The sequence below is a fragment of the Procambarus clarkii genome, chromosome 85 (genome assembly GCF_040958095.1).
Source record: "Procambarus clarkii isolate CNS0578487 chromosome 85, FALCON_Pclarkii_2.0, whole genome shotgun sequence".
NCBI classification, from domain to species: Eukaryota; Metazoa; Arthropoda; class Malacostraca; order Decapoda; family Cambaridae; genus Procambarus; species Procambarus clarkii.
In genome coordinates, this window is record NC_091234.1 from 22,500,986 (window position 1) to 22,528,406 (window position 27,421).

The 27,421-nt window shown below is 48.2% G+C and overlaps 2 protein-coding genes across 6 annotated transcripts in view; both read left to right on the top strand.

Annotated features, from left to right (window-relative positions):
• Positions 1-27,421, top strand: part of LOC138358683 (uncharacterized) — a 274,115-nt gene that overhangs the window by 181,062 nt on the left and 65,632 nt on the right. The gene's annotated exons all lie outside the window — the stretch shown is intronic.
• LOC123746737 (SCY1-like protein 2) overlaps positions 1-27,421 on the top strand; it is a 149,358-nt gene that overhangs the window by 101,025 nt on the left and 20,912 nt on the right. For all 4 annotated transcript variants that reach the window (XM_045728496.2, XM_045728494.2, XM_045728493.2 and 1 more), the window contains exons 10-13: positions 3,269-3,505; positions 15,449-15,581; positions 17,197-17,342; positions 25,316-25,389. In XM_045728496.2, the coding sequence (XP_045584452.1) occupies positions 3,269-3,505; positions 15,449-15,581; positions 17,197-17,342; positions 25,316-25,389 (590 nt within the window). The remainder of the gene's footprint in view (positions 1-3,268; positions 3,506-15,448; positions 15,582-17,196; positions 17,343-25,315; positions 25,390-27,421) is intronic.

A 27,421-nucleotide genomic window follows, 5' to 3' on the forward strand; every position in this document is an offset into this window, starting at 1 on the left:
GTAATTACACTATGCTAAAGTCTATGAGCCAAAAACACCTGTGAGTGTGAGAGAATGATCTCTCAGCACAAGCTCATGTTTACTCATATTGTGAGATGTGCTTGCAAGGTGCTTGCATGGTGCTTGCATGGTGCAACTTTCTTAGGTTTGGACAGAAATGAGTCATATTTGTCATCTAAGGTGTCTCTGTTGTCTAAGGAATTCAGTAGCATTGTCTATGTTGACTTACGTCATCTCATTGAGCCGGAATCAAATGAGTAGTTGGTTGCTACCAGGTGGTAGAGGCCCTAACCCAAGGAGGAAAGGTTAACCATTAGGCCAGCCCCCAAATTCCTTGCCTCACTGTGACTACCACAGTGGCGACATCTATCGAGAGGGAGGAGAACATACACCTCACTCGTAGCTTGAATCAGGTGCTTATTCCAATGAGAACGTGAGTAATTACCTAAGTGTAATTACCTAAGTGTAGTTACAGGATGAGAGCTATGCTCGTGGTGTCCCGTTTTCCCAGCACTCTTTGTCATATAATGCTTTGAAATTACTGACGGTTTCAAAGCATTATATGACAAAGAGTGCTGGGAAGACGGGACACCACAAGCGTAGCTTTCATCCTGTAACTACACTTAGGTAATTACACTTAGGTAATTACTAACGTTCTCATTGGAAGTAGCACCTGATTCAAGCCACGAGCTTGAAGAACACAGATTGTCCTGCCCACAGTGAGTGGGCAGGACCTAGTGTTTTGATTAGCTGACGTTATCAGAACAGAGTACAGTACCTAAAGATTGTCGGCTGGAGCACATGAGCCTCATTTGGGACTACATGCTTGCGATGGGAGATCGTCTTGGTTACGGCTAACAAAGACAATCTTTTTCCCCCCGAATTGCAGTTATATCATCCCTAGGACACCTGCCAGTACCAGGATCAAATCACTGGTGACTGTAGGTGTGTCTGGATATCAAGCATTGGACTCTGAAAGACTTCAGGAACCTGAGCGGGAAAAGCCAGCTCCACTAAAGTAGTGTGAAAAGGACATACAGTAAGTGGAGTGCAACGGATTCGGTGCACAGAAAAGTGTATCCAAGTGACCTGTGTGTGTGGAGTGGAAGGACTGATTGAGCTTTGTGCTCTCCTAAGACCCGTGACTAAGAAATTAGCGTTAACCAAGTGTGTTCAGTGTACCGGGGTCGAGGTGGAGTTTTGTCACCTCGCCCAGGCAGGGCGGCAATGTCTGTGTGTACACACCTGTGTGTGGGTGTGTCAGAATGAACGACAAGTGTACAGTATCGAGAAGGTGAACTGTGACTCATCTCAAGAATCACTGGATGGTAACATCCACGTACTCACCTAATTGTACTTGCCTAATTGTGATTGCACGGATTGGGCTTCAGTTCTTTGGTCCTGCCTCTCAACCGTGTGTTCGTATGCTGTGTACACGCCTCTGTGTGTGGGTGTGTTGGCACAGCAGCTCAACAAGTAAGTGTAACTTGTACTTAACATAGATAAGGCATTCAGTGTGGAAAAAAAGTAATTTGTCCACTGTATATGTGTGTGTGTGAGGCCTTGTTCTCAAGTTGCATGAGAGGGACTGTGGTCTCTGAGGTGACTTGTGGGTGAAGGTTCGTCAAGAACGCCAGCTGGAGGTTGGTAGCATAACTTCCTGGCCTTGAGACGATTAGGTGATGCTCCCTCTGTGTGTGAAAGTACGTGAAGCGCATACATGCATAGTGAACGATGCACTGGACACTCATCCTCTGTCATCAGTCAACATCTGCAACATCAGCGGTGCTGTCAAGGTGTTAAATAAGTAGGTGATCTGTAGGGTCAATGTTTAAGGTAATGGAGTTCTGGGTTGGGGTTAGGTAAGGCCTGGCCCCTTGGGTAACAATTCCCAGCAAAAGAATAAAAGATACCAAATATATGGTTTGTTGTCTAATGTGATCGCCTAACCCCCAACTTAAGAAGGGTATGGAAAACTCCAGCTTTAAAATACCTATATATAATTTATTAACCCTAGCCCCCCAAATACAACAAATACTTCACCACCTCGATCTTACGTTCTCTCAGACCCCACATAGATAGGAGATGAGAGTTACATACAGCAAACTAGAGGTAAGGTTTACTTTCCTGAAGGGACAGTACACACCACTTATGTGATACGTACGTGTACCACCATGTTTGTGGTACACACTACAAATGTCGAGTACACAATGTGTCAACTTTGTGAAAGAGAAAACATGCACTCTCTTGAACATTATATTGTAGAATGTCCCATATTGACTGACTTTCGCCCTCCTGGGCTAAGGTATGCTGAACTGTGTACTTACTATATGAGTACTGGAACACTTGATGATATATTGGACTTGTACCCAAGATTAACCATGTAATGTATCAATTATATAATGTATGTATGTGATGTAACTATATAACCTGAGCTTGTAAAAGCACCTTAATCACCTTCAGTGATTAAGTGCTTAATTGCACACTAGTTTCTCTATCAGCTATCTCACTCTGTCAGAGTAAAAGAGACAAATGTATGTGAATGCATGTGTGTGTGTATGTATATGTATGTGTATAAAGTATGTATGGAAGCTGATCAGAATTACATTTCACCTTTGTAAATGCACATTAATGACATTATGTAAAAGACACATCAAACACTTTATGTAGGGCATACGTAAATCTGTTTATATATGTATTTACGTATGTAGGTTAGCTTAGCATTTTAAAAGCACCGAATCACCTTCTGTGGTTGAGTGTTCAATAAACCCTTGAACTATATGTTTAACACATCTCTAACCCTGTCCATGGAGGACAGAAGAAAATGTATATATGATGGTTAGCATTGTAAATGTGTGGCCACGTCTATGGTAGAAAATAATAATAATAATAATAATAAAAAAACACTTATGTTAACATCCTATAACACTCAGCACGAGTTTACTAGTCAACCCCACAGAACTTATCACTTGGGACCCACAATAATCGACTAGGACACACACACAATTTGCACTTAGAAGAACTAGTGGCACGGTAACACTTAGATATGTACTTATTTTGTTATTTTAAGAATAAGGAAAGAGAAGAGTGGAAGTAAGAAAAGAGAATTTTCCTCCTCCTCCTCCTCCTCCAGTAGAGTACAGTACTTTATATCCATTTAATGCTTAAGATAAAAATGAAGGTCAGATATAGGCTGGTGTGTGTGTGTGGAAGTCTGCAATATTCACTCATAACAGTTTAACTTGATGTTATCAATTGTTTGTTACAGATTATGTTGCAACTGATGCAAAAGATGGAGTTACTCCTTAGTAAAACTCCAGCCGAGGATGTGCGTAGTGATGTCTTGCCACTGTTGTATCGTGCTTTGGAATGTGACACCCAGCAGATCCAAGAGTTGTGTCTAAGTGTCATACCATCATGTGCACAGCTTGTAGAAAACCATGCCATGAAGAATGCCCTTCTTCCCAAAATTAAAAAGCTATGTCTGGGAACTGGATATCTCTCAGTAAGCAGAAAATTAAAATATTTGTTCTTTTTTAATATACTGTATGAGGTGTGTGTGTGTGTGTGTGTGTAATATAAATGCAGTGACAGGGTGAGAGCTATATGTGAGGTGTCCCTTCTTTACATTTGTTAATTTATTTTGAAATTCTGAAGCTTCTGATGATCTTGACATATGCTACCTTCTCAAGTGATTATATCCATTTAGCACTGTTGGCAAAATCAATTTTCGTTGTTTCTGGAGGAAGCCTCTTCTGGCTCCCAAAAGCAATCTTCCTGAGATTGCTTCACAATAAAAGATCACATCAGCCTTGGAGAGTTCTGTTTGGCTTATCGGGGAACAGAGTCAGAACTTGATCCCTTTAGAAGCAGGTGACAATCCTCTGGCCAGGTGACCTGGCCAGAGGAAGCCTTCAGAAAATGGGCATAGCTTTATAAAACTGGAGGCTTCATAGAAAATGAAGCCTCAGAAAATGGCCAAACTACTACTGCAAACGAGTCACACAAAACAAAGGGTTCACTCAAATGAGCTTGAATCTCTTAAGTACCAATTACCACCACCAGGTGGCCCAGCTCTAGCTCCCAGCTGGCTCCCTTTGTCAGTTCTGTTCCTAATGTTGGTGTCACCACAATGACTTGTAATGCGTCTGGTCACGCCAGTTCGTGGGCGAGCCCCAAACTTCAAGATAAGTGCTGGCCTTCTTTGGACTTGCTTGTCCTGTGGGGATCATTTGCTTATTTGTATTGTTTCCAGTTTTAGTGTGGCTTCACATGCATTTTCTGTGGGGAGCCCCTTCGGCTCCGTGGAGCTATCGGACTGATATATGCTATATTAGTCTGGGGCTTCAGTCAATAGAGTTCTGTCTACCAGAGACCACTAGCAAGAACATGGCCCCCCTCAGAGAGGTGCAGGGACCAATGGCTTAAGAACCCCCTCCCCTTGTATTTGGGGGTATTCCATGTCTGCCATCAACCGGGGTTAGGCACCCAGAAAGGTAGGCAACTCAAAACAAACCCCACTTGGTAGGAAATTGCAAAAAACCCAAGACCCAACAGAGAAACATACCTCCCCAAAGGGCCTTCTCTTTCCAAAGAGAAGGCTCAATGGCCAAAAAGGCCCAAGGGCCAAAAGCAAGCAACCCTTATGTGATGAGAATGGACACCTAGCACATGAACAGTGCAGGTAATCAAACCCTGAGAAGCCGGAAGCCAAGCTACATGAAGAGTCCAGCTCCACAGGATAATAGACCGAAGTGATTCTGCCCTCCTCCTCAATTGAGGCAATGAATCACTGGGAAGCAGAGTGAAGCCGGAACGCTGATCATGGAGGAAGCCAAATCTTCCTCAAGGAAGATCGTTCCTCACAGCTGTAAACTTGAACACTGTGATTTGCTCCTGAAGAAACAAACCCAACCACCAACCTTGGGCAGCTTGTTGAGCACTGGTCACAAAGCCCCAATCCAAAGACGAGGCGTCCATAAACATAACGAGTGACTGACAAGGATGGGGTCACAGAACCCAACTCCGAGAAACTCGAAGGGGAAGTCGGCAAAGTAAGAGCTGATGCAGGGCAGGCATGGCATTGACCTACCAGTCCCTTGAGTGGCAGAAGGAGCAAAATTGATGAAACCATACAATGCTTGGAGCCAAATACTGCCAAGGGAAAAAGGCAATACAGTGGTACCTCGGAATGCGAGTGTCCCTGTATGTGAGTTTTTCGGAAGACGAGCAGGATTTACTCCAAAAATATGTCTCGGAAGGCGAGGGTTACCTCGGGACGCGAGTTTGTTGATACGTGTACAGGCCGACTGGCGTGTGGTGGCATGGCGATCGCGCCTCAGTTTACCAGTGTCTCGTGTCCAGTGACTATCCCACCTGAATTCTTCACAAGGATTTACAGTTTTTTATCGTTTTTTTGGCCATTTGAGCATAAAAGTTGTCATTATATATCTTGCCATGGGTCTCAAGAAAGCCATTGGTAAGGTTCAACCTAAGAAAATAGCTGTGAGTAGAGGCAGTAGAGGATGTCCCTTCTTGATTAAGAAAATGTGTGAAGTATGGGAAGAACTGCAAAGTTTTGTTGAAAAAACTCACCCAGATAAAGCTGTAGCAGGCCGTTGCATTGACCTTTTAAATGATAATGTGATGTCTTACTACAGACAAGTGTTAAAATGTAGGGAAAAACAAGTGTCATTAGACAAATTCTTAGTAAAACAAGCAAGTCCTAGTGGTATGCAGGCAAAATGTGCCAGAGTGTGCATACCAGTGAAGTCCTCACTGCCTGATGTGATAATGGAAGGGGACTCCCCTTCCAAACAGTAACTCCTCTCTTCCTCCCACCTCCTCACCATCTTCCATACGCCTACAGCATTCAACAGCAAGGTAAGTAATAACTTGAACATAGTTTTGTAGGTTTATTTAGATGAATTAGGTATAAAAATTTAGTTTGATGTGGGGTTTTTGGGGTAGTCAGGAACGGATTAATTCATTTCCCTTTATTTCTTATGGGGAAATTAGCTTCGGAATGCGAGTTTTCGGAATACGAGGCGTCTCCAGGAACCAATTAAACTCTTAAACTGAGGTATGCCTGTACAGGCAAAGTTCAGGGTGTTGCACAACTGTTTAACCAACTGGGGAGTCACCCAGAGCTGATCCAACACCAGACAGCGAGGAAGTTGCAAGCAGTAAAGGCAGCGAGGGAGTAAATCCGCTGGAGGCAGGGTAAGAGACACTTGACTGAGAGTCCCAAACGATACCCAGCCAAGTTCAAACCTGGAACAGCACCAACTGTGATTACCACCAGTTCACTACAAACCCAAATCCAGCGAACCGGAAAAAGATGAGAGCCTATGGCTAGCTGACACTCAGACTGACAGTCTTTGAGGTAGGCCAACACACAAACCCCTAACAAACCCACACTAGTCTGGTAAACATACGGAGAGGGGGTCAGGTTCAAGCTGAAGGGAAGAGTCCAGAAGCAGTAAGCACGACACCCCGTGGCAGCTTAACCAGTCCTAAACCCCTGGTAAATAGGGATATGCCAATATTCTTCCTGAAAAACCAATGACACCAACCAATCTCCATCTTGTAATTGCAGGTGAACTGGGCCTAAGTGGTCATGTGGATGTGGAAGGTTAGGCAGAGAATGAAGCAGTTCAGACCCAAGAAATTGAGGATGTACTTGATGGCCTCCGAATCCCTCTTCAGGAGTGGGAACAACTGGGACACCTACCAGAGGGATGAGTTCATTTCGCCCATGCCCTAGGCCAACCAATCCACATTGACCAGATTTAGTGCTTGGAAGGACTCCTGACCCAATAGACTTGACCCCCAGATACAGGAGGGTGGGATCAACCAGCTCCTCCAAAGACACTGGGAAACTACACCCAGGGTCTCCACCAAACACCCATAAATCATGGGACCAGAAGCTGGAAAAATGGGCAAAATACCAGTACCTCCCAACAAGGGGTGAAACATGAATGGGCTGGCATGGGGCCCTGAGCAGAACTAGGCCTCCGCAATGTGTGATTGCAATGTCGAGAGGAGAAGGAAGTGCAACGGCCCTGGAACCTGACCCACCAAGGACCTAACTCAATCCACAACGAGCGAGGTCCCCACCCGACCAGACTGCCTCCGAATAGGGTAGAACCCTTACCAAACAACACCTGAGCAATAGGATGACAAAAAAAAGCTGCCACTGAAACAATCTTACCAACTACATAGGAAAGCGGAGAGGCAAAAACAGGGAGGCAGCCATAAGGGTAAGACTAAGAGACTAAGCCAAATCTAAACAGTGGATCAGCATGGCTTCCCGACATACAAGGCAGGCCGAATAAAATGCTGCCACTGCCACCTGAAGGAGAGGGGCAAGCATTTGGGCAAGGCCATCTGGGCCATAACTGCAGGCTATACAACCTCTGCCCCTGGAATGAACCCCAATGACACTACGTCCTCAGGGAGACACTCAGCAAGCCGCTCCATGAAGACCCAGACACACAAGACCACAACCAATTGCGAACACGTCCTGTGGTCATTTGAAATAAGAGCCTTGGAAAGCATAGACAGATGAACTTGGAGCTGCAATTTATCCACATCATTGGGAAGTGCCGGAGCAAATAGCCCCACTTCAATCCTGCCTAATTGAGTCTCTCAGAAATGCCTGTATACCCTGGCACAACCAAGAGCCAAAACATAGGAATCCAATATTCCTGAATAGCCTAAGGCGAGGCATCCCACCCCACGGATAGAAGGATAGGCCTCACGGGGGCGAACTCCCGAGCTGTGTAAGGGGAGCATTAGTGAGCACATGGGAAGAGAGTCCTGAGTACATGCAGCCCAAAATGTCAAATGAGCCAAGCCCACTCAACATGCCAGAAAAAAACACTTGTGAAGCCTACACTAAAATAGAACAAAACACACTAAAGCAAATGGTCCTACAAGACATCTGAATCCTAGGATGGCCAGCACTTAGCTTGAAGCTTTGGAGCTCACTCGTGAGCTGGTGTGACCGGAAGCATTGCTGGCAGGTATGGAAACACCTGCATCAGGGACAGAACCGGCTTGGGGAACCACTGAGACCCAAAACTGGGCCGCCTGATAATGGCAATTGGTACTAATGAGTTTTGAGCTCATTTGAGTGAATCCCTTGTTCCATGCGACTCATTTACGGAGTTGTTTTGTGGCTTTCAAGGGTTCATTTTCTGTGAACCTTCAAGTTGTCTGTAAAGCTGCCCTGACTTTCTTGAGGCTTTTCTGGGGCGAGCCCCTAAGGCTCCCCAGAGCTATCCAGGCTGATATGGATATCCTAACTATTTTGCATCAGTCAATCTGGGTGGTGTTCCAGGATTACCTGGAACCACGAGCCAGAACCTGGCCCCCCTCACAGAGGCACGAGGAGCAATGGCCCATAGAAATGCACATGTGATTTGGAGCATTCTATATCTGCCATCAACCGGGACAGGCACCTGGTTGATGGCAACTCCACAAAACAAACCCCTATTCTGGTTAAAAAAAAAAAAAAAAAAAAATGCCGAGTGGACAGAACACCACAAATGAAAAATGAGCAAACAAGCATGACATCACCGGAGCCGCGCCGCATGTATGTACAGCTCCCCCGTTCCTGGGAGGGGGAAGGGAAGCCCCAGACCCCTGCGCTGGCGATCCTCCTCTCAGTTCCTTGGCTGATGGGATAGTGCACAGTCGTGTGCCTCCAGCTCCGGTCTTCTTCAGTGCTGTCATTGTTTGCAGTGCTGCTCTTCCGGTGGTCGTGTGAGCTGGGAGTATTATCCTCAGGTACTTGGGCTGCATGTGCTCAGGGTCATCTTTCCTGAGTGCCCTGTAAGTACTGCCCTTGGGGCTTGGGGTTCTCTTCCGCAAGTCACCTTGGGTCTACCTCTGTTGGCCTTTCGCTGGTTGGTGTTTGGCCGTCCCGAGTGTGTGTGAGGTCCTCCCCCTTGTTGCCTTGGGGTAAGTGGTAGTTATTGCACTGGTGGGGCGCAGGGTACTGCATAGCTAGTTTTCACCTTAACAGCGGCTGGCTCTGTTCTTTCTCTTCTTGCAAGGTTTTTCTTTTCTATTTGTTTTTTGCCTGGTGAGGGGGTCTGCCTTGTATTCCCTCCCTTTTATATTAGGGTTGTTTGTGTGATGGCACCCCCCCCCCCCTGCTTCGCCCTCGTGAGTGGACACGTCCCGTAAGTTCAGTTTAGCAGTTGGCTTGGTATTTTGGGGCGCCGGTTAGCAGTACCCTGCCTGGGATAACCCTTAGCAGATCCAGTCTAAGAGCCCTGGAAATCCCTGCGGGGGCACTTGGGTCCGATGGAGAAGACCCCCTGCGTCCCCTCATGCTCAGTGCGAGTTTGAGGGTTGCTCTGTCCCTTTGTCTCAGGGCGACACTCGTTGTTTTTGCCTCCGTCATGCTGCCTGTTGGGTCGGTGACATATTCGACCCTGAGTCCTGTGTGCTTTGTTGCTTGTTTGTGACTCAATTCACCCAATCTGAAGATGATGTTCTTCGGGTGTAGGCAGCTCGCGCATTGCAGGGTAGGTTTTGGTTATTGCAACGTGCTCGGATTGTTGCTTCCCCGGATACCCTAAGGCTGCCCTGCTTTGCTTATAGGGACTCGGACTTGAGGGTGTTGGTCACCTCGGCCTTGGATCTGTCCGCACCCCCTAGTTCTTCCCCTTCGGTGGTTCATTCCGTTCCTCCCCTTTGCTTCCGGCCCCAAAGCATCTGAGGGCTTCGGGGTCGGGGCGGGGTTTAGAGGCTTCTGAGACTCGGGCAGTTTTGGGTGTTGCCCCGTCCTGGGTGGCTACGGGGGCATTTGAGTCGGTTTTTCCTGCCCTTGCTCTGGGGTTTGACCAGTGGGCCCCTTCTCTTCCGGAGCTTTCAGCTGCCCCGTTTTTTCTTATGAGACCAATGCTTTGGAGGATGACTTGGCCCCGGGGCCTGACGTGGGGGTTCCCGGGGTTGGGGAGAAGTTGACTTGGGGGCCTTGGGCCCCATTGGATCCCACCTGTATTTTCAGGCCTTCTGAGCGGGGCTTACTTTTGCAAGGAGTGTGGTTTTCTATTTCCCCCTCTGCGTACGATTTGGACTTGGGTTCAGCTTCCCCACGGGTTCGATTCCGTCTTTCCGGAGGTTTTCGGCTTCCCGCATCTCGCCTCCTGAGGTGCGGTCGGCCATTGCGGCTTACCTCCTGTGTGACGTGGAATATGCCTCCATAATGGATCCTTCTTCGTTCAGGTTTGAATCTTCTTGTCCTTACTGGATGCGTTATGAGGTTCCAGGGTCGTCCTGGCTTGCAAACTGCCTCTTGTTCTCATTGGATACTTGGGACTCCTTCTGTCGGACCCGCACATTTGAGTGGCGCGAGGCGTTGACGGTGGTCCAGGTTTACCTGGGAGGCGACTTTGAGCATCTTAATGAGTGCCTTTTCGCTCCTTCTCTTTTGCGGGGTATTGGCGCGGTTCAGCTTCACGTGTAGGTTCCTACCCTGTTGGTTGCACTTGTAGCTGAAGACTATCGTGCTCATGGCTTCTTGGCTGCAGTCCTGCATTACTTTTCCCTCTGGGAGCTGTCTTCGGATTGGCTTGTGGAGGATGTAGAGGCGCTTGGGTCCATTCCCGGGTCTTGCGCCTTGGTCTCGGCTGTTCGCGTGTCGTCTGCGCTGTTGAAGCTGTCTGCGCCGATCCTGCGGGAGGCACTGCTGCAGTTTTTTGCTGCGCGTTTCACTTGTCGACAGAAGGTTCTTGCTTCATCCTTGGAATCCGCTTGGGCCCTGGTTCTTCGTTTGTCTTCCCCGTTTTGTTTTTTGCTTTTTGAGGCCTCAGCGGTTGAGTGATTCAGGCGGCTTCCTCCACTTGCTGCCCTATGACTGAATTGTTGGTTCTCCGGGGGTCCTGGAGGGGGTCGTGCCAGGGCTCGCGGTTCCTTTCGTTGGGGTCGGCCACAGGTGTTGGGTTCGGAGTTGGTGCCACCTGCGGTCTCGGCTGCGCCTGGTCGGCGCGGTGTTCACTCTGTGCGCAGGTCGAGTTCTCGTAAGGGGCAGTGGCCCTTTTGTGGTTCGCCCCATTGACGGGGCGGTGGAGGGGAGACTTGCTTTGTTCGTTTACGCCGGGTCTCACGATTTGTGGGCTTTTCGGGCCATTTCTCGCGGCCTGCGGTTGCGTTGGGTGGCTCTCCTCCTTCAGGGCGTTCGGGGCTAGCAGGGCAGGTTTCCTCTCCTGCGCTCTTGTCAGGTGATCTTAAGAATTGGTGGGTGCGCTTGGGTGTGGCGAAATGACGACGTCTCTCAGGTGGGTTTCCCACCTGTTTCCAGTCCCGAAACGGGACTCTGTGGACCTGCGGTTCATTCTGGACTTGTCCTGTCTGAATCCTTGGGTTTCTTGCCCTTGTTTCGGATGACCACTCTGTCCCAGGTCCGGCTTCTGTTAGAGCTGGGCACTTGGATGGTGTCCCTGAACCTCAAGGACACGTATTGACATGTCCCTATTCACCTGGGGTTCAAGGACTGGCTCGGTTTTGTTGTGGGGGCGTCAGTATTACCGCTTTCGTTGTCTCCCATTTGAGTTGAATCTGGCCCCTCATGTGTTTACACGCCTGACCAGGGTCGTGGTGGCCCGTCTGCATTTGTTTGGTGTTCCGGTGTTGGCTTACCTCGACGACAGGCTAGTTTGGGCTCCCTGTTGGTCTGCGTGTCTGCTCGCCGGGTTCAGGTTCCTGGTGAACTGGAGGAAGTCCCATTTGGTTCCTTCCCAGGTTCGGTCCTGGCTGTGTCTTGTGTAGGATTCTCAGACCTATTCCTTGTCTCTTCCTTTGGCGTGTCTTCTTCGGCTGCGGTCCCGCCTGTTCTTGTTTCTAGGGGGCTCCCAGGTCACCCGGCGGTTGGTCGAGGGTCTGTGCGGGAGCCTGAACCTTACGATGTTGGTCTACCTGCCGGGGCGGGTTTGACTTCGTTGGCTGTTCTAGTTCCTTTGGGGATGTCCCTTCCGCCTCTCTCACGATTGCTGGGTTTGACTCTCGGGGGCCTTGCGTCGGCTGCTGTGTCGCTGGCTTCCTTTTCGGATTTTTCAGGGTTTGGTGCCTTGGCGCCTGCCTGAATCCTCGCTCGATGTGTTCACAGACGCATCGTCTCTAGGCTGGGGCTTTGTGACCAGTGCTCACCAGGCCGGCTAGGGGCATTGGGGTCCATCCTTCCGTTGGGCCCACAGCACTGCGAGGGAGTTCGCGGCAGTGTGGTTTGCGTTTCGGAGGGATTGGGTTACCCGCGGATTGACGATCCGGCTCCATTCGGACTGTTCCCTGGTGGTTCATTGCCTGAACCGAGGGAGTTTGATGCGGTCCTTGGCTCTTTGGGACTGGTCGCTTCGGGTGACTCGTTTGCTGAATTCTTGGGGTTTGGCTCTCCTGGCAGTTCACGTCCGGGGGTGTGTCCAACGTCCTGGCAGATGGCCTGTCCTGTTTCGTTCCCCTGTCCACAGAATGGATGGTCGATGCCGACTCCTTCCGTTGGCTCTGCCAGACGTTCGGGCGCCTAGAGGTGGACCTCTTCGTGTCGGCGTGGTCGAGGCATCTTCCGGTATATGTGGCACCCTTCCCCGACTTCTGTACCTTCTGTACCTCTTCCCCCCGGTTCAGTTATTGCTGCAGGTTCTGGCTCGCTTGGAGACTTACCAGGGGCGAGTAATCCTCTTGGCCCCATGGTGGCCAACCCAGCCGTGATTTCAGGCGCTGCTTGCTCAGTGTCCGAATCTGGAGGATTTTCCGTGGCTCCGCCTCTTTCAGCAGATAGGCCCGGTCCGGTACGAGACTGGTTTGCTGTTCTCCTCGAGTCTTCACGTTTGGTGTTTTTGACTCATGTTTATCACCATCTCTATTGTGATCAGGTGGCTTCCTTGATGGTGTCCCATCTGCGGGCTTCTTCTTGGCGGCAGTATGAGGTTTCCTGGCGGTCCTTCCATTTCTTATTGACTCTTTATCGTTGTCCTCTCTCAGGTCGTCCACAAGGTGATTAAGTCTAGCCAGCCTGCGGTCTATCCCCGTGCCCATGATATTCGTAAATTTGCTGCTCTTGCTGCCATCTTTGGCAACATGTCTTGGGCTGACATTCGGGCGCAGGGGTTTTGGCGGTCGAACAGGGTCCTGGCTGCACGCTAACTCATGAACGTCCCTGGGCCTTGTCAGGCCTGTGTTGCTTTGGGTCGGCGGTTGCAGCCCGTTATCTCGACTTCGAGTTGAGGTGTGGAGTACCGACCGCCTCCCGGGTAAGTCCCTTTTTACTTTCTGTCTCTGGTGAAGTAGCTCCGGGGAACCGAAGAGGCATCCCCCAGAAAGCCAGCATTGAATGTAATGAAACTTCTGGGTGAGAGAAACTTCTGCAATTTTCTGGGTGAGTCCTGGAGGCTTCCCGGCATCCCTCCCTCCCTTCGGTCAGCGGTTTTTCGCGTTTTTGATATCCAGCCTCAGAACTGAGAGGTGGATCGCCGGTGCAGGGGTCTGGGGCTCCCCCTTCTCCCTCCCGGGGACGGGAGAGCTGCGCAGACATGCAGCGCGTCTCGGGTGACGTCATGCTTGTTTGCTCGTTTTTCTTTTGGGGAGTTCTGTCCACTTGTTGGCGTTTTTCGTTGTTTTAACCAGAATAGGGGTTTGTTTTGTGGCGCTTACCTTTCTGGATACCTGTCTCAGTCGATGACAGATATAGAATGCTCCAAATCACATGTGCATATCTATGGGCCATTGCTTTTCGTGCCTCTGTGAGGGGGGCCAGGTTCTGGCTTGTGGTCCCCGGGAGACCTAGAACTCCACCCCACATTGACTGATGCAAAATAGTTAGGGTATCCATATTAGCCTGGATAGCTCCAGGGAGCCTCCAGGACTCACCCAGAAAATGGCGTTTCATTACATTCAATGCTGGATTTTGTCTGGTGAAGTGGCAGATCGTCACCTGCTTCCTGTGTCTCTCATGAGTGGGGCCAGGTTCTGGCTCTGGGCCCTGGTATGCCAAAATAGGACTACTGTACTGTATCTGCAATTGATGTGACCTTTTAATATGAAGCAATCTCGGGAAGATTTCTTCCAGGATCCAAAAGGGGCTCCTTCCAGATAGAAAGTGCATTCAAGTAAGTTTTATCTTTCAATTAAGTTTTCAGCTTTCAATTTATATTACACATTTGCTATTATATACTCTTAGCATTTGTTCAACTGTTTATTGTTTCTAATTTAACTGGTGAAGATATTACATAAGGTTCAAGGGTCCCAATAGTGCAGTCGGGCTCAATCTCAACTCAAAATCTTGAATTCCGAGTTTGAATCCTGGGCAGAACAGAAGTGGTTGGGTGCATTTCCTATCATCTAATTCCCTGTTCACCTAGAAGTAAATTGGTACCCAGGAGTTAATCAGCTTGTTTGGGATTGCATCCTGGGGAGGGTCAGTAGTTCAACCTTGGGGTATCTCGATATAAGCCTAACATGTATATATACACTGGCTGTCTGACATCCTAACTCAATGAATTATTATTTATTATTATTATTATTATTATTATTATTATTATTATTACCAATAAGGTATTTTGTAGGATTAAGGGACTAAGGCATTTTATAGGATTAAGTACTACATAGGTTAGGTGCATAATGTTTCGAGTAGATGCTCTTTTGTTTTATAAGCATTGTAAATAGTAAGTCAAGTAACCTGTACCTGGTGACGTCATTGTTTGTTGTTGTTGTAATAAATGCCATGTGCCGCTCGCATTAGTTTTTCTTCCTGGTAAATTATAACAATTATTATTATTATTTACGGGTCCCAGTTGTACAGTTGGGTTTGGTCTTGACGCACAATCAAGAATTTCAGGTTCGAATCCTGGGTGGGACAAAAATGGTTGGGCATATTTCCTTTTACCTAATGCCTCTGTTCACCTAGTAGTGAGAAGGTACTCAAGAGTTAGTCAGTGTATTGTGGGGTTGCATCCTGGGCAGGGTCAGTAATTCGGCCTTGGGGAGGAGGGCATCGATAAAAGCCAAATGTGTATGAATACACACTGGCTTCCTGTCCCCTGACATAGTGAATTATTATTATTATTATTATTATTATTATTATTATTATTATTATTATTATTATTATACAGTGTTGGTAAAGTATCTTTGTGTCAGAATTTGTTTGACTGTGGAGACCCATGTCTTGATCAAGCCGGTCGGCCGAGCTGACAGCACGCTGGACTTGTGATCCTGTGGTCCCGGGTTCGATCCCGGGCGCCGGCGAGAAACAATGGGCAGAGTTTCTTTCACCCCTATGCCTCTGTTACCTAGCAGTAAATAGGTACCTGGGTGTTAGTCAGCTGTCACAGGCTGCTTCCGGGGGTGGAGGCCTGGTCGAGGACCGGGCCGCGGGGACACTAAAGCCCCGAAATCATCTCAAGATAACCATCAAATGCTTCAATATTTGAAACCTTTTCAGGTTAGAGTCAATTGTCTGGTTTGTGTGGGCAAGATACTGGAACACCTTGACAAGTGGCTGGTTATGGATGATATTTTTCCTTTTCTAGAGCAAATACCATCACGGGAATCACCGGTAGTCATGGCTATTGTTGGTGAGTTTTTACTTTGAAGTTATATTCAACACAACAATTTCTGCAATGTAAATTCCTGCATGTAAAACATTTATGTTCATAATTTTACTGTTTTAGATTTTCATATTTCATATTTTGTTTTATTTTTCATATTTCGTCATGTGACTCTTTCCTATTTATACTCTTCCTTGTTTGACATACTGTTCACATAAAAACTTTCCAATCTTTCTAGAACTGGCATCCCTTAATATCATGGACGTAAGTGACGTAATTTCTTTTCATAGGTGCTAATGTTCGTACAATAAAACTCCTTCCAATACGCGTACAATACGTTTTGTACAATTGTTGGCTTGTTTGCCATTGTGTGTCTTTGTTCAGAGATTTTGACGTTTTCCCAGCCACTTTGGTGTTTTCGTACACAGTATGTGCCTCAGCTGCAACACGCTTTGTATAGTGTTATGGCATCTAGCCTGACACTAGGCTTCTGTGTTCTCTATTACTTCATACCTCTTCTCTCCTGTCAGATGTCGTCGTCGTTTATACTTTGTGTTCTTTTAAAATTCAACAGCCTTTGATGAGGCTTCATGGAGATGTAGTGTCAGGAACCTTCTTATGGGGCCCTACCAAAAATCAAGCTGTGAATGTAATGAAAAGCCTCTTTCTGGTGGGGGAGAAAAGCCTCTAAACCCTTACGTGGCAGCTCCTATAATGAGTGTTTACATTGGTAGAATGAATTTACAAATGCTTCTAAGCAGGTATTGTTTGGGAAAATTGTATTTTTCTGTTGGTTTAAGCCCTGAGTTCTGTGGTGATTTCTGTAAAGGAGCCAGATTCTTGTCCTGGTCTTAGGTAGGTGATCGTGAGTCAGAAGAGGCCTAGTGTCTTCCCCAGGGCTTAGACTGTTCCAGGTTGTATCACTTGAAAGCTACTGAGGGCTCAATTCAAGAGGCATTTTATTACATTCAGCTCTGGGTTTCTCAAAGAGCTCTCAGTAGCTCCCTATTATTACCATATTCCCTTTTTCCCTTGGGGGGGGGGGGGAGTGGGGGAGGATGGGGATCAGTTCAAGTGGTTCATGAGTGAGGAAGAAGGCTGATTGGCACACCGGGTGACCTGGATTGGCGGCACCTGCTGGTACCTAATTTTCTTCAAGCAGTTGCTTGTTTTGTTGTACTTCCGTTTGCTGGTGAGATTTTCTCAGTTTTGGGTTGCTTTGTTATCCCCCAAAATCTCACCGCATAGAGCCAGATTCTGCTCCTGGCTTGTGGCAGTCCGGGGTTTGTCTCAGACCTGGTTCATCTTCCTATAATTTGTCTGGACCAGTGCTTATTTCTGGAAGCTACTGAGGTGTCCACCAGAAAAGGGTGTTTCATTACATTAAATCTTTTATTGAATTTTTTAATAAAAGGTATTTACTGTTGAATGTTGAGGTAAATTTAACATGGGTTATATTCAAAAAAGTATAGGATAGAAAAGTATCGGGCAAAATATGGATTCCTTTTAAGATTTTTTTTTTAGTAATATAAATATCAATATGTGAACAAAATGTGTACTTAAATATACCTGTATATTTATGCTAACCATAAAGTACAGTTTCCACATGTCTGTTAAGTAACCTAAATTATTCATTTTATAGGTATCTTCAAAGTTGCTCTGAATCATAAGAAGTTAGGCATCACTAAAGAAGTATTAGCAACGAAGGTTCTTCCATTCCTGTTTCCTCTCAGCATTGAGAACTCTCTCACCCCTTCTCAGCATTCAGCAATAATGACACTTATCAAGGTTTGGATGATATACTTCTCCAAAAATTTAGTTTGAGATATTTAGACACCATTTCTGTGGGGAGCCCCTACGGCTCCCTGGAGCTTATGGGGCTAATGTATGTTATATTAGACCGGGACATTAGCTAAGGAGTTCAGACCTAGCAGGGACCAGTGCCAGAACCTGGCCCCTTCTGAGAGCTTTCAGGGAGCAATGGGCCCTGAAAAACCCCCTTGTGGTTGGGGTTTTCCTTATCTGCCATCGAGGCACCCAGAAAGGTAGGCATAACAAAACAAACCCCACATGGTAAAAAACTAAAACAGAAAACCGAACAGAGAGGTAGAAACTCCCTATAATCCCAAGGAAACAAGCAAACATCACACTTCACTGCCGCGCCGATTGTCTGTGCAGCCTTCCCCGCCCCAAGAGGGGGAGGGGGGGGCCCCCCATTCCTCACTGTGCCGGCTGCCTACCACCAGTTCATAAGCTAATGTCAACCAGGACAGACGCTTCTCTGGCCTCAGTTTCCTAGGTGGTGTTTGCCTTCGTGGCGTTCACTGTCGTGTGTTGTATTGTGCGGTGGCCAGGTGTTCCTCATCAGTACCGGGGCTGCATGCGCTTAGGGGCTTCCTTTCCTAAGTGCCCTATGAGTACTGCCCCTGCGTGATAGGGTTATCTTCCCTGGGGCATTCGCGAACCATTCCAGAAGAGGTTCTTGCTGCTCGGCATTTGCCTCACCCTGTGAGGCAAATGCACCGGCTCCCTCACCCTGGGAGCCGGTCGGCCGAATGGACAGCACGCTAGACTTGTGATCCTGTGGTCCTGGGTTCGATCCCAGGCGCCAGCGAGAAACATTCGGCAGAGTTTCTTTCACCCTATGCCCCTGTTACCTAGCAGTAAAATAGGTACCTGGGTGTTAGTCAGCTGTCACGGGCTGCTTCCTGGAGGTGGAGGCCTGGTCGAGGACCGGGCCGCGGGGACACTAAAAAGCCCCGAAATCATCTCAAGATAACCTCAAAATAACCCTTGGGGCCAGCTGGGGCTTGGGGACCTTATTTGGCCCTGGGTAGGGACTGGTATTGTGCTGGTTAGGGTGTCAAGGTGTTGCGCGATCTGCCATCTTCGTGGCAACTGGTACCTGTTGCCTCTGGAGACAGTGTACTTTTGCAGGGATTTTCTTTTGTTTTTATTTTCATTTGCCTGGTGGGGGTCTGCCTAGTGTGGCTATACTTCCACTGGCAGTGTTTGGTGGCCCTCTGCTAGGCCCCCGTGATTGTACACGTCGCAGGGGTTTTCAGTGTTGTCCTCTACCCCTTGTTAGTTTTGGGTTTTAACCGGTTAGCAACACCTTGCCCGGGCTTCCCGTAGTTGTTACCCTACGGGCCCTGGAAAACCCTGTCGGGGCTCGGTGGACCATTGAGTGTGTCTTCCGGGTTCCAACCCGTCTTGTGCGGGTTTGTTGGTTGCTGTGCCCTTGTCTCCGGGTGACAGTCGCCACTTTTACCTCTGTCATGCTGCCTGTTGAGTCACTGACACCTTGACTCGGAGTCTTGTGAGTTGTGTTCTCTGCTTGTTCTCCAGTACTCTCCTGATGTTATTACTGTTCAGAGTACAGGCAGCATCCACATTGCAAGCTTGGTTTAGGTTGCTGCAATGCGCTGGGTTGGTTTTCCTCCCGGATGCTCTGGGGCCGCCCCGTTTTGGTTAGGTACTGTTCACCCTTTTCCCGGCTCCTGACCGTCTGCGGGTTTCGGGGTCGGGGCGGGGATTAGTTGGCGCCGAGACTTGGTCGGCTTTAGGGGCTGCCCCGTTCAGGTTGGGGACAGAGGTTTTCGAGCCTGTTCCTCCTGCCAAGGCTTTTGGGTCTTACCAGCGGCCCTTTCTTGCTGTCTTTCCCCTGGACTCTTCCTTTTCTTTAAGGGCAGAGGGCGTGAAGGATGGCTCTGCCCCGGGGCCTCTATTGCGGGTTCCCAGGGCTGTGGGGGATGCCTGCTAGCAGTTCTGGGGCTGTTTGCCCCTGCCTGGGTTTTTTACTTGCTTCCCACATTTTCTGGCGTGTTTTCGTATCTATTGCATCGGTCTTGGCCCCCTGTTTCTGGTGGCCATTTTCTTCTGCAGGTTTCCCGGCGTGGCCATGAGGGCGGCTCTGTGGTCTGTTTACATGCGCATGGGTGTGCAAGCTAGCGTCTTGGGTAAGTTTTTCACCTCTTTCAGGAGTTTTATTATCTGGTTGCCGTTTCTTTGCTTTTCTGGTGTTTTCTGCCCGTCTTTTGTTCCTCTGGGAACGCTCGGGTGTTGGTTTTTACACCGGTTTTTCCGTTTTCTGTCTGTTTTGGGTCTGGGCCCTAGGGTTTGGGCTCAGTGTCCCTGTCTGTTTATGCTTGCTCCCACACCTTGTCCCTCAGTTTTCGTTCTGTTTTGACCGTTTAGGTTCTGTCTGGGGGCTGTGCTGTGCCTTTCTGTGATGTATTTCCGCTGGCAAATGTGGTAGTTTGGATTCCCCCAAGTTCGATTCCGGGTTCCTTTGGGTGCTTTGGTTTCGTCAGGGAGCTTTGTTTCCTCGTGTGTGACCCAGTTCTGCCTTTTGGGGTTCTGGGGTCTTCCTGGCTTGCAGGCTGATCTTTTTGGGTCTTAGTACGTGTTGTGGTCGTGCCGGGGCCTTGGGTTTTGTTGTCGAGGTGGGCCTTTTGATGCAGTTTTGTGCTTTATGCCTTCTTCGCCTGGCCAGAGTGGTGCTCTCTGCCCACTGGTTGGCGGCTTGTTTTTTTCTTTTCTTTATTTAATTTTATTTTCTATTCATGTGTATATATGTGTGTGTGTAGTTACCTAAGTGTAGTTACAGGATGAGAGCTACGCTCGCGGTGTCCCGTCTTCCCAGCACTCTTTGTCATATAACGCTCTGTACACATATATACATGTGCATGTGTGTTTGTATACACGTGTGTATGCGCATATACATGCGCACGTGTGTGTAATACACCTTATGCGTGTGTATTTATATATACTGTATATATATACTTTTTCTTTCGGAAGGGGCTCCGTTCCCTTTGCTGTTGACGGGGCGCTGGAGGAGCAGCTTGCTCTGTTGACTCTTGCTTGGTCCCGCAGTTAGTGGGCGTTTTTGGTTGTCTTCCGGGCTCTGGTGGCGGTGGACATCTTCTCCCCCTTTTGGGGGGTTCGGGGCTGGTGGGGTGAGCTTCTTCCACTGCGCTTCGTCATGTCATCTTGGTGGGTGTGTTTGGACGTGGTCGATCCGAACCATCCTTCCGGGGTTCCCATCAGCTCTATGCAGACACGGGCCTTGCGGATCTGAGGTTCTTCTGGACTTATTCTGCGAAGAATTCTTATTCTGCTAAAGAATCCAGTCTGCGCCCTGGATTCTTTGCCCTCTTCGGAGGACTGTTGTCTCCGGTCCTTCTTCTGTTGGGGCTGGGTGTCTGGATGGTGGTCTTGGACCTCCCGGTCACTTCTTGGCATGTTCCTCTCTAGGGTTCTGGGACTGCCCAGTTGGTGGTAGGGCTTCAGGCTTGCCGCTTTTGTTGCCTTCCCTAGTTTGCAATTGGCACTTGGTGTATTTACGCATGTTTACCGGATCTTAGTGCCCTGTCTGCGTCTGCTCGGGATTCGGTGTCTGGCCTACCTCGACGACTGGCTGGTGTGGGCTCCCAGTCGGTTCGCTTGTCTGCTCGCCAGGGGTGTGGTTTTTTCCAGATCGCCGGGTTCGGCGCAGTGATCTGGTGGCCATTCCATCTGTTTCTGTCCTGGGTTCGGACCTGGCTGGGCCTTGTTTAGGGCTCTTGGGCCACTCCTTGTCTTTCCCTCCAGAAGTGTTGCTGCGGCTGTGGTCCCGCCCTCGGCTGTTTATGAAGGGGTCCGGGTTGCTCGGCGGTTGCTTGAGTGGTTGTGCGGGAGTCTGAACTTCGACGTGCTGGTCTGCCCGCAGGGTCAGGTTTGGCTTCAGCGTCTATATGGTTCCTTCGTGGACTCCCCTTCCGCCTTTCTTGCAATCGTTGGGTTCATCCTCCGGGAATCTTGTGTTGGTGCTGTGTCCCCAGCTTCCTCTTTGAGTCTTTGAGGTTTTTGGGGTTCCGTGCCTTGGCACCTCCCGAGCCTTCGCTCGATGTGTTCACGGATGGGTCATCTCTCGGCTGGGGCTTTGTGACCAGTGCTCACCAGGTTATCCGGAGATGGTGGGGTCTGTCCGTCCATCGGGCTCACAGCACGCTTCAGGAGTTCGTGGCTGTCTGGTTTGTGCTTCGGAGGGTTCGGGTCACTCGATACTCTACCATCCAGCTCCATTCAGACTGTTCTTCGGTGGTTCATTGCCGGAACCACAGGGTTTCTCTTAGGTCTTTAACCTTTGGGGTTGGTCCCTTGGAGTGGCTTGTTTGCAGATTCTCCGGGTTTGGCTAGCCGTGAGTTTCATGTCCGGGTTGTGTCCTGCGTCCTGGCGGACAGCCTGTCTCGGTTCATTCCTCTGTTCGCCGATTGGCCGTTCGTCGCTGACTCGTTTCGTTGGCTCTGCCAGACGTATGGTCATGGACATCTTCGTGTCGGCGTGGTCTCGGCGTTTCCCATTCTATGTGACGCCCTTACCCGCCTGTGAGGCGTTCACCGTGGATGCCTTTCAGCAGGACTGGTCGAAGTGGGGAGGGTACCTGTTCCTCTTCTCCCGGTCCAGCTGTTGCTTCAGGTTCTGGCTCAGTTGGAGTCCATTCCCAAGGAGAGTAGTCCTCGTGGTCCCTTGGTGGCTGGTCCAGCTTTATTTTCATTCGCTGTTTGATAGCTGTCCGAACCCGGGGCGTTGTCCCGCAGTTCCGCCTCTTTCGGCCAGTCGGACCCATCCTGTACGTGACTGGTTCGGCCTTCTCCTCAGCTCTTCGCGTCTGGTATTTTGATGAGGGTGTATCACCATCTCTATGGTGATCAGGTGGCTTCGTTGATGGTGTCCCACCTGCGAGCTTCGTCTCAGCGGCAGTATGACGTTCCTGGTGTTTCTATTCGCCATTTTCTTGCTCTTCGTAGGTTGTCTTTCGCATTGGATTGTGTTTTCCTTTTTTGGGTTTTCAGGACTGTTATTTGATGCTTCATACTGTTGCCTCATATCGTGCAACGCTGGTGGAGCTGCTCCAGCTTGCGTTCGGGATGGATGTCATATCCGCCCCGTTCCGTACGCTTTCTCGTGTTTTGTTTCACCTCCGGCCTGCTCATGCGTTACCAGAACCGTTCTGGTCCTTGATCAGGATGGCCTCTTATCTTCTTCTCCTCAGTTTGTGGTAGCTCCTTCGGTTCAAGATTGTTTTTCATGGGCCATATTTTGTTGGCATGGACTGCTGCTGGTCGGGTCGGGGAGCTTCCAACTCTCTTCCGGTGCAGGGGTTTCTGCTCTTTTGATACTGGTGGTAGGTTTGTATGTTTGCGGCCTTTCTCTGTCCTTCTGGCGACGGTCGAGACGGCTGCTTTCCGGAGGGGTCCTTGGGTTATTGATGCTTGGTTGGTTCGACCGGGGGTGTGTCATGTGTTGTCCGGTTGTGGCTCTTTGCCGTTACCTGCGTACCGTGACTGGGGATGCGCTCTGGGTTGATCCAGTTCCCCTCGTTCCCTGTTTCAGGGCTTGGGTCTCCCAGGTCATTCGCAGTTCTCTTAAGTCTACCAGCCTGCAGTCTATCCTTGCGCCTGTGCCGTTTGGACATTTGCAGCTTTCGCTGCCGTGTTGGTGACGTACGTCTATGGCTCATTTCGGGCATGAGGATTTGGGGACCACACAGGGTCCTGGCCGCCCGTTCCTTGTGCACGGGTCTGCTCCTGTGTGTTCTTATGTTGCCTTGGGTCGCAGGTTGCAGCCTGTTGTCTCGGCTTCGCGTTGCAGAGTTTGTAGCGGCCGCCTCCTGGGTCAGCCCTTTCTTTTCCTTCTCTTTGGGTATGAAGCTCCAGGGAGCCGTGGGGCTCCCCACAGAAAACCAGCATTGAATGTAATGAAACACCATTTTCTGGGTCTGCCCCGGAGGCTCCCTGGCAACCCTCCCTCCCATCGGTCGGCATTGGTTGAAACTTAGCTTCTGAACTGGTGCTAGGCAGCCGGCGAGGTGAGGTCTGGGGCCCCCCCCCTCCCCCTCTCGGGGCAGGGAGCTCTGCACGGAAGATCGGCGCGGCAGTAAAGTGTGATGTTTGCTTGTTTGCTTGCTTCCTTGGGATTGTAGGGAGTTTCTACCTCTGTTCTGTTTTCTGTTTTAGTTTTTACCATGTGGGGTTTGTTTTGTTATGCCTACCTTTCTGGGTGCCTAACCCTGGTCGATGGCATATAAGAAAAACCCTAACCACAAGGGGGGTTTTCCAGGGCCATTGCTCTCTGAAACCTCTCTGAAAGGGCCAGGTTCTGGCGCTGGTCCCTGGTAAGTCTGAACTCCTTAGCTAATGTCCCGGTCTAATATAACATACATTAGTCCGATAAGCTCCAGGGAGCCTCTGGGGCTCACCCAGAAAATGGCTTTTCATTACATTCAACGCTGGTTTTTTTATTTATATTCAGCATTCAGATTTTATATTGCCAAAAAATAGAGCACTCAAAAAAATCAGCATTGAATGTAATGAAACGTCAATTTCTGGGTGAGACTCGAAGGCTCCCTGAAGCTGTTACACTGATTCAGTGCCATACCACTAGGTGACATCAGTTGCAGAGTTCTTATTGGTCTACTGGGGACCGCAAACCAGAACCTGACTCCCTCAGAAAGGTGCATAGAGTGGTGGCACTATAAACACTTTACTAATTTAGCTAATAAATTTTGCTACCACCAAAACAAAATTTTTCCTTCCTAAGTATTTTTTAGACATTTTCTGGGATGAGGATAGCTGCATTCTAATCCCTTTCTCTTTTCAGAATACCTTTGTCTGCAAATGCCCTTTGCATAGTACAGTATTTGCAATTGTCTGTCTTTCTAGTCCTGTCTATCTCAGACCACCAACCACAAGTCCTGGTCAAAGATGGCTACTGGAATGTTGATGCTCAATCATTGAGAGGTATACAACAGGTAGGGAGCTGCAGGGGGGCTTCCTCCAGAAACCCGGTGTTGAATATAAAGAAATTCCAATTTCTGGAGGAGCCCCAGTGGCTCCTTGACAAATCCGGGTTCGTCAGTTTGTCGTGGGTTTGTTCATCAGGTCCTGAACTGACATGGGGAGTTGGCTGAGAGCTGGGACCTGGCCACCAGGGGCCAGATTCACGAAAGCACTTACGCAAGCACTTACGAACGTGTAAATCTTTCCTCAATCTTTGACGGCTTTGGTTACATTTATTAAACAGTTTACAAGCATGAAAACTTCCCATTCAACTGTTGTTATTGTTATAAACATCCTCCTGGTGCTTCGGAGCTCATTAACTTTAATAATTGGAAACAAAGCCGCCAAAGATTGAGAAAAGATGTACAGGTTCGTAAGTGCTTGCGTAAGTGCCTTCGTGAATCTGGCCCCAGGTGGTGTTAATTGGTACTTATGAGTTTCGAGCTCATTTGAGTGAATCCCCTACTCCGTGCAACTCGCTTGCAGTAGTTGTTTGACAGTTTTTGAGGCTTGGCTTTCTGTGAACCTTTCAATTGTCTGTAGAGCAGCACTAACATTCTTGAGGTTTCTACCAGTGAGGTAGCAGTGTGTCACCTGTTCTCTCCCACGTCTATGAATGGGCCAGGTTCTGGCTCTGGTGCCAAGTTGGTAAACAGAACTATCCACAGCTGATGTGACCATTTAGTATGAAGCAATATAAGGACAATAGCTTCAGGGAGCCACACGGGCTCCAGAAATTGGCATTTCATTACAGTCTAAACTGGATGTTTTTGACTCAGTCATGGTGGCAGTTTTAATGATAGGGTTAAGAGCAAGTGAAGATATAATATATTTGCTAATTAGCTGGTATTGAATATACAGCATAGTAGGCAACTATCAATAGATAATTTTTGGTGGGCTTTTAATTTTAAATTTGACTAAAAATTATTTATTTTCAGGAAATGACAGATATAGTTGAAGCAGAACACAGAATAAAGCTGGAACAGTTGAACTCTATAAAGGTTGAACAGAAGTAAGTACAGTACTGTAAATTGACAAAAATTCTCTTTAACAGGGATTCCTTGATGGTGCATGCAAATGTTACTAAGAGAGGTGAAGTTGTCAAAAGGAAGAGAATCGGGTACAAAATACAAGAGATATTTTGCATAGTAGCCTGGCTGCTTTTCACTTTTTATTTTTTGGTCACATGGATAGTGCTCCATTATTTAATGATAAGATATCTATCTATGCCCAATAGTTGAATGTACGGTACAAGTTTGATTTTATGTGGAAAATATATTGACCATTAAAATTATTTTACACAATAAATTCCCTGTCACATACAACTTTGTACTCTGATGCAAGTTATCAGAAGAAAGAGTACACATACTCATTTGCAGTCACCAGCTGATAATTTGAGATTTTCTTTAAAGGGATTTTGGAAACACTAATACAATGTGAGCTCAGTCTTAACTATATGGAGCAGAGCTAATTCATTCAATAGGGTATTTATTCAATCTGTCAGACCCCAAGTGGGCCTCGTAGCCTGGTGGATAGCGAGCAGGACTCGTAATTCTGTGGTGCGGGTTCGATTCCCGCACGAGGCAGAAACAAATGGGCACAAGTTTCTTTCACCCTGAATGCCCCTGTTACCTCGCAGTAAATAAGTACCTGGGAGTTAGTAAGCTGTCACTGGCTGCTTCCTGGGGGTGGAGGCCTGGTCGAGGACCGGGCCGCGGGGACACTAAAAAGCCCCGAAATCATCTCAAGATAACCTCAAGATAACCCCTGGCAATCCCCATGCCAATAATATACAGTGGAACCTCAGTACTCGAACAGCCGTCTACTTGAACATTGCAGCCATCGAACACTGTGTTCATGTTCAGCAGTCTGCTGTTTGCTCAGCACTCAAATGTAAACATGCATCCCAGACGAATCAGTTTCCCAGTAGCTGTCGTTCAGTGCACAGCACCAGTAGATTTCTCTAAATTTCTCATGTTTTCTTGGATATTTGTTTATATTCTCAGTGTAAATAAATCACTATGGCCTAAGAGAAAGCCTAAGTAAGTTAGTGATAAGAACCAAGCAAAAAAGAAAATTAGTTAGAACCATGATTGAGATGAAAAAAGTACTCATAGTTAAAATACGAAAGTGGTGTCCACATGACCGGCACTTGCTACCGAGTTTGGTATGCTTTAACCACTGCACTGCCCCAAGCACCTTAACCCTTAGGCCGCTAAGGCCCTTTTGGCCTTCAACACCCACAGGTACAACAACAAAAAAAATCCCAAAAATTCTTTCGTCTTATAAAAGTGTTCATTTATGATCCCTGATCACGGGGAAAAGAAAAATGTAGGTGGCATATTTTGGCCGCAATAGGGCGGGTAAGTCTGGCAAAAAAGAGGCGTTGACAGAGCAGGCGCCAGACAAGGTCTGCTCCGCCCCAGCTGTCAGGCGGGAGTTGCTACAAAGATATTATTACCTAATTATTTCAATGTCTCTGATTGATTTTTTCTTTGTTTTTTTTGCAGTAATATTATTCAATAGTGTGTATTGTGATATATTTATATAATAAATGATGGAAAGTTCCTAGGGAGCCGGTTGGCCGAGCAGACAGTACGCTGGACTTGTGATCCTGTGGTCCCGGGTTCGATCCCGGGCACCAGCGAGAAACAATGGGCAGAGTTTCTTTCACCCTATGCCCCTGTTACCTAGCAGTAAAATAGGTACCTGGGTGTTAGTCAGCTGTCACGGGCTGCTTCCTGGGGTGGAGGCCTGGTCGAGGACTGGGCCGCGGGGACACTAAAGCCCCGAAATCATCTCAAGATAACCTATACTTAGATAAGAGACTCAACTTCAGCACCCACATTCAACACATTACTAAAAAAGTTTCTAAAACAGCTGATCTCTAAGTTCAGATATTATGTACCCTACTCTGCTCTCCTCTCACTCTATTACGTACTTATCTATCCCTATCTTACTTATGGTATCTGTGCATGGGGTTCAACCACTGCAAACTACCTCAAGATTATCATCACCCAGCAAAAATCTGCTATCAGGACAAT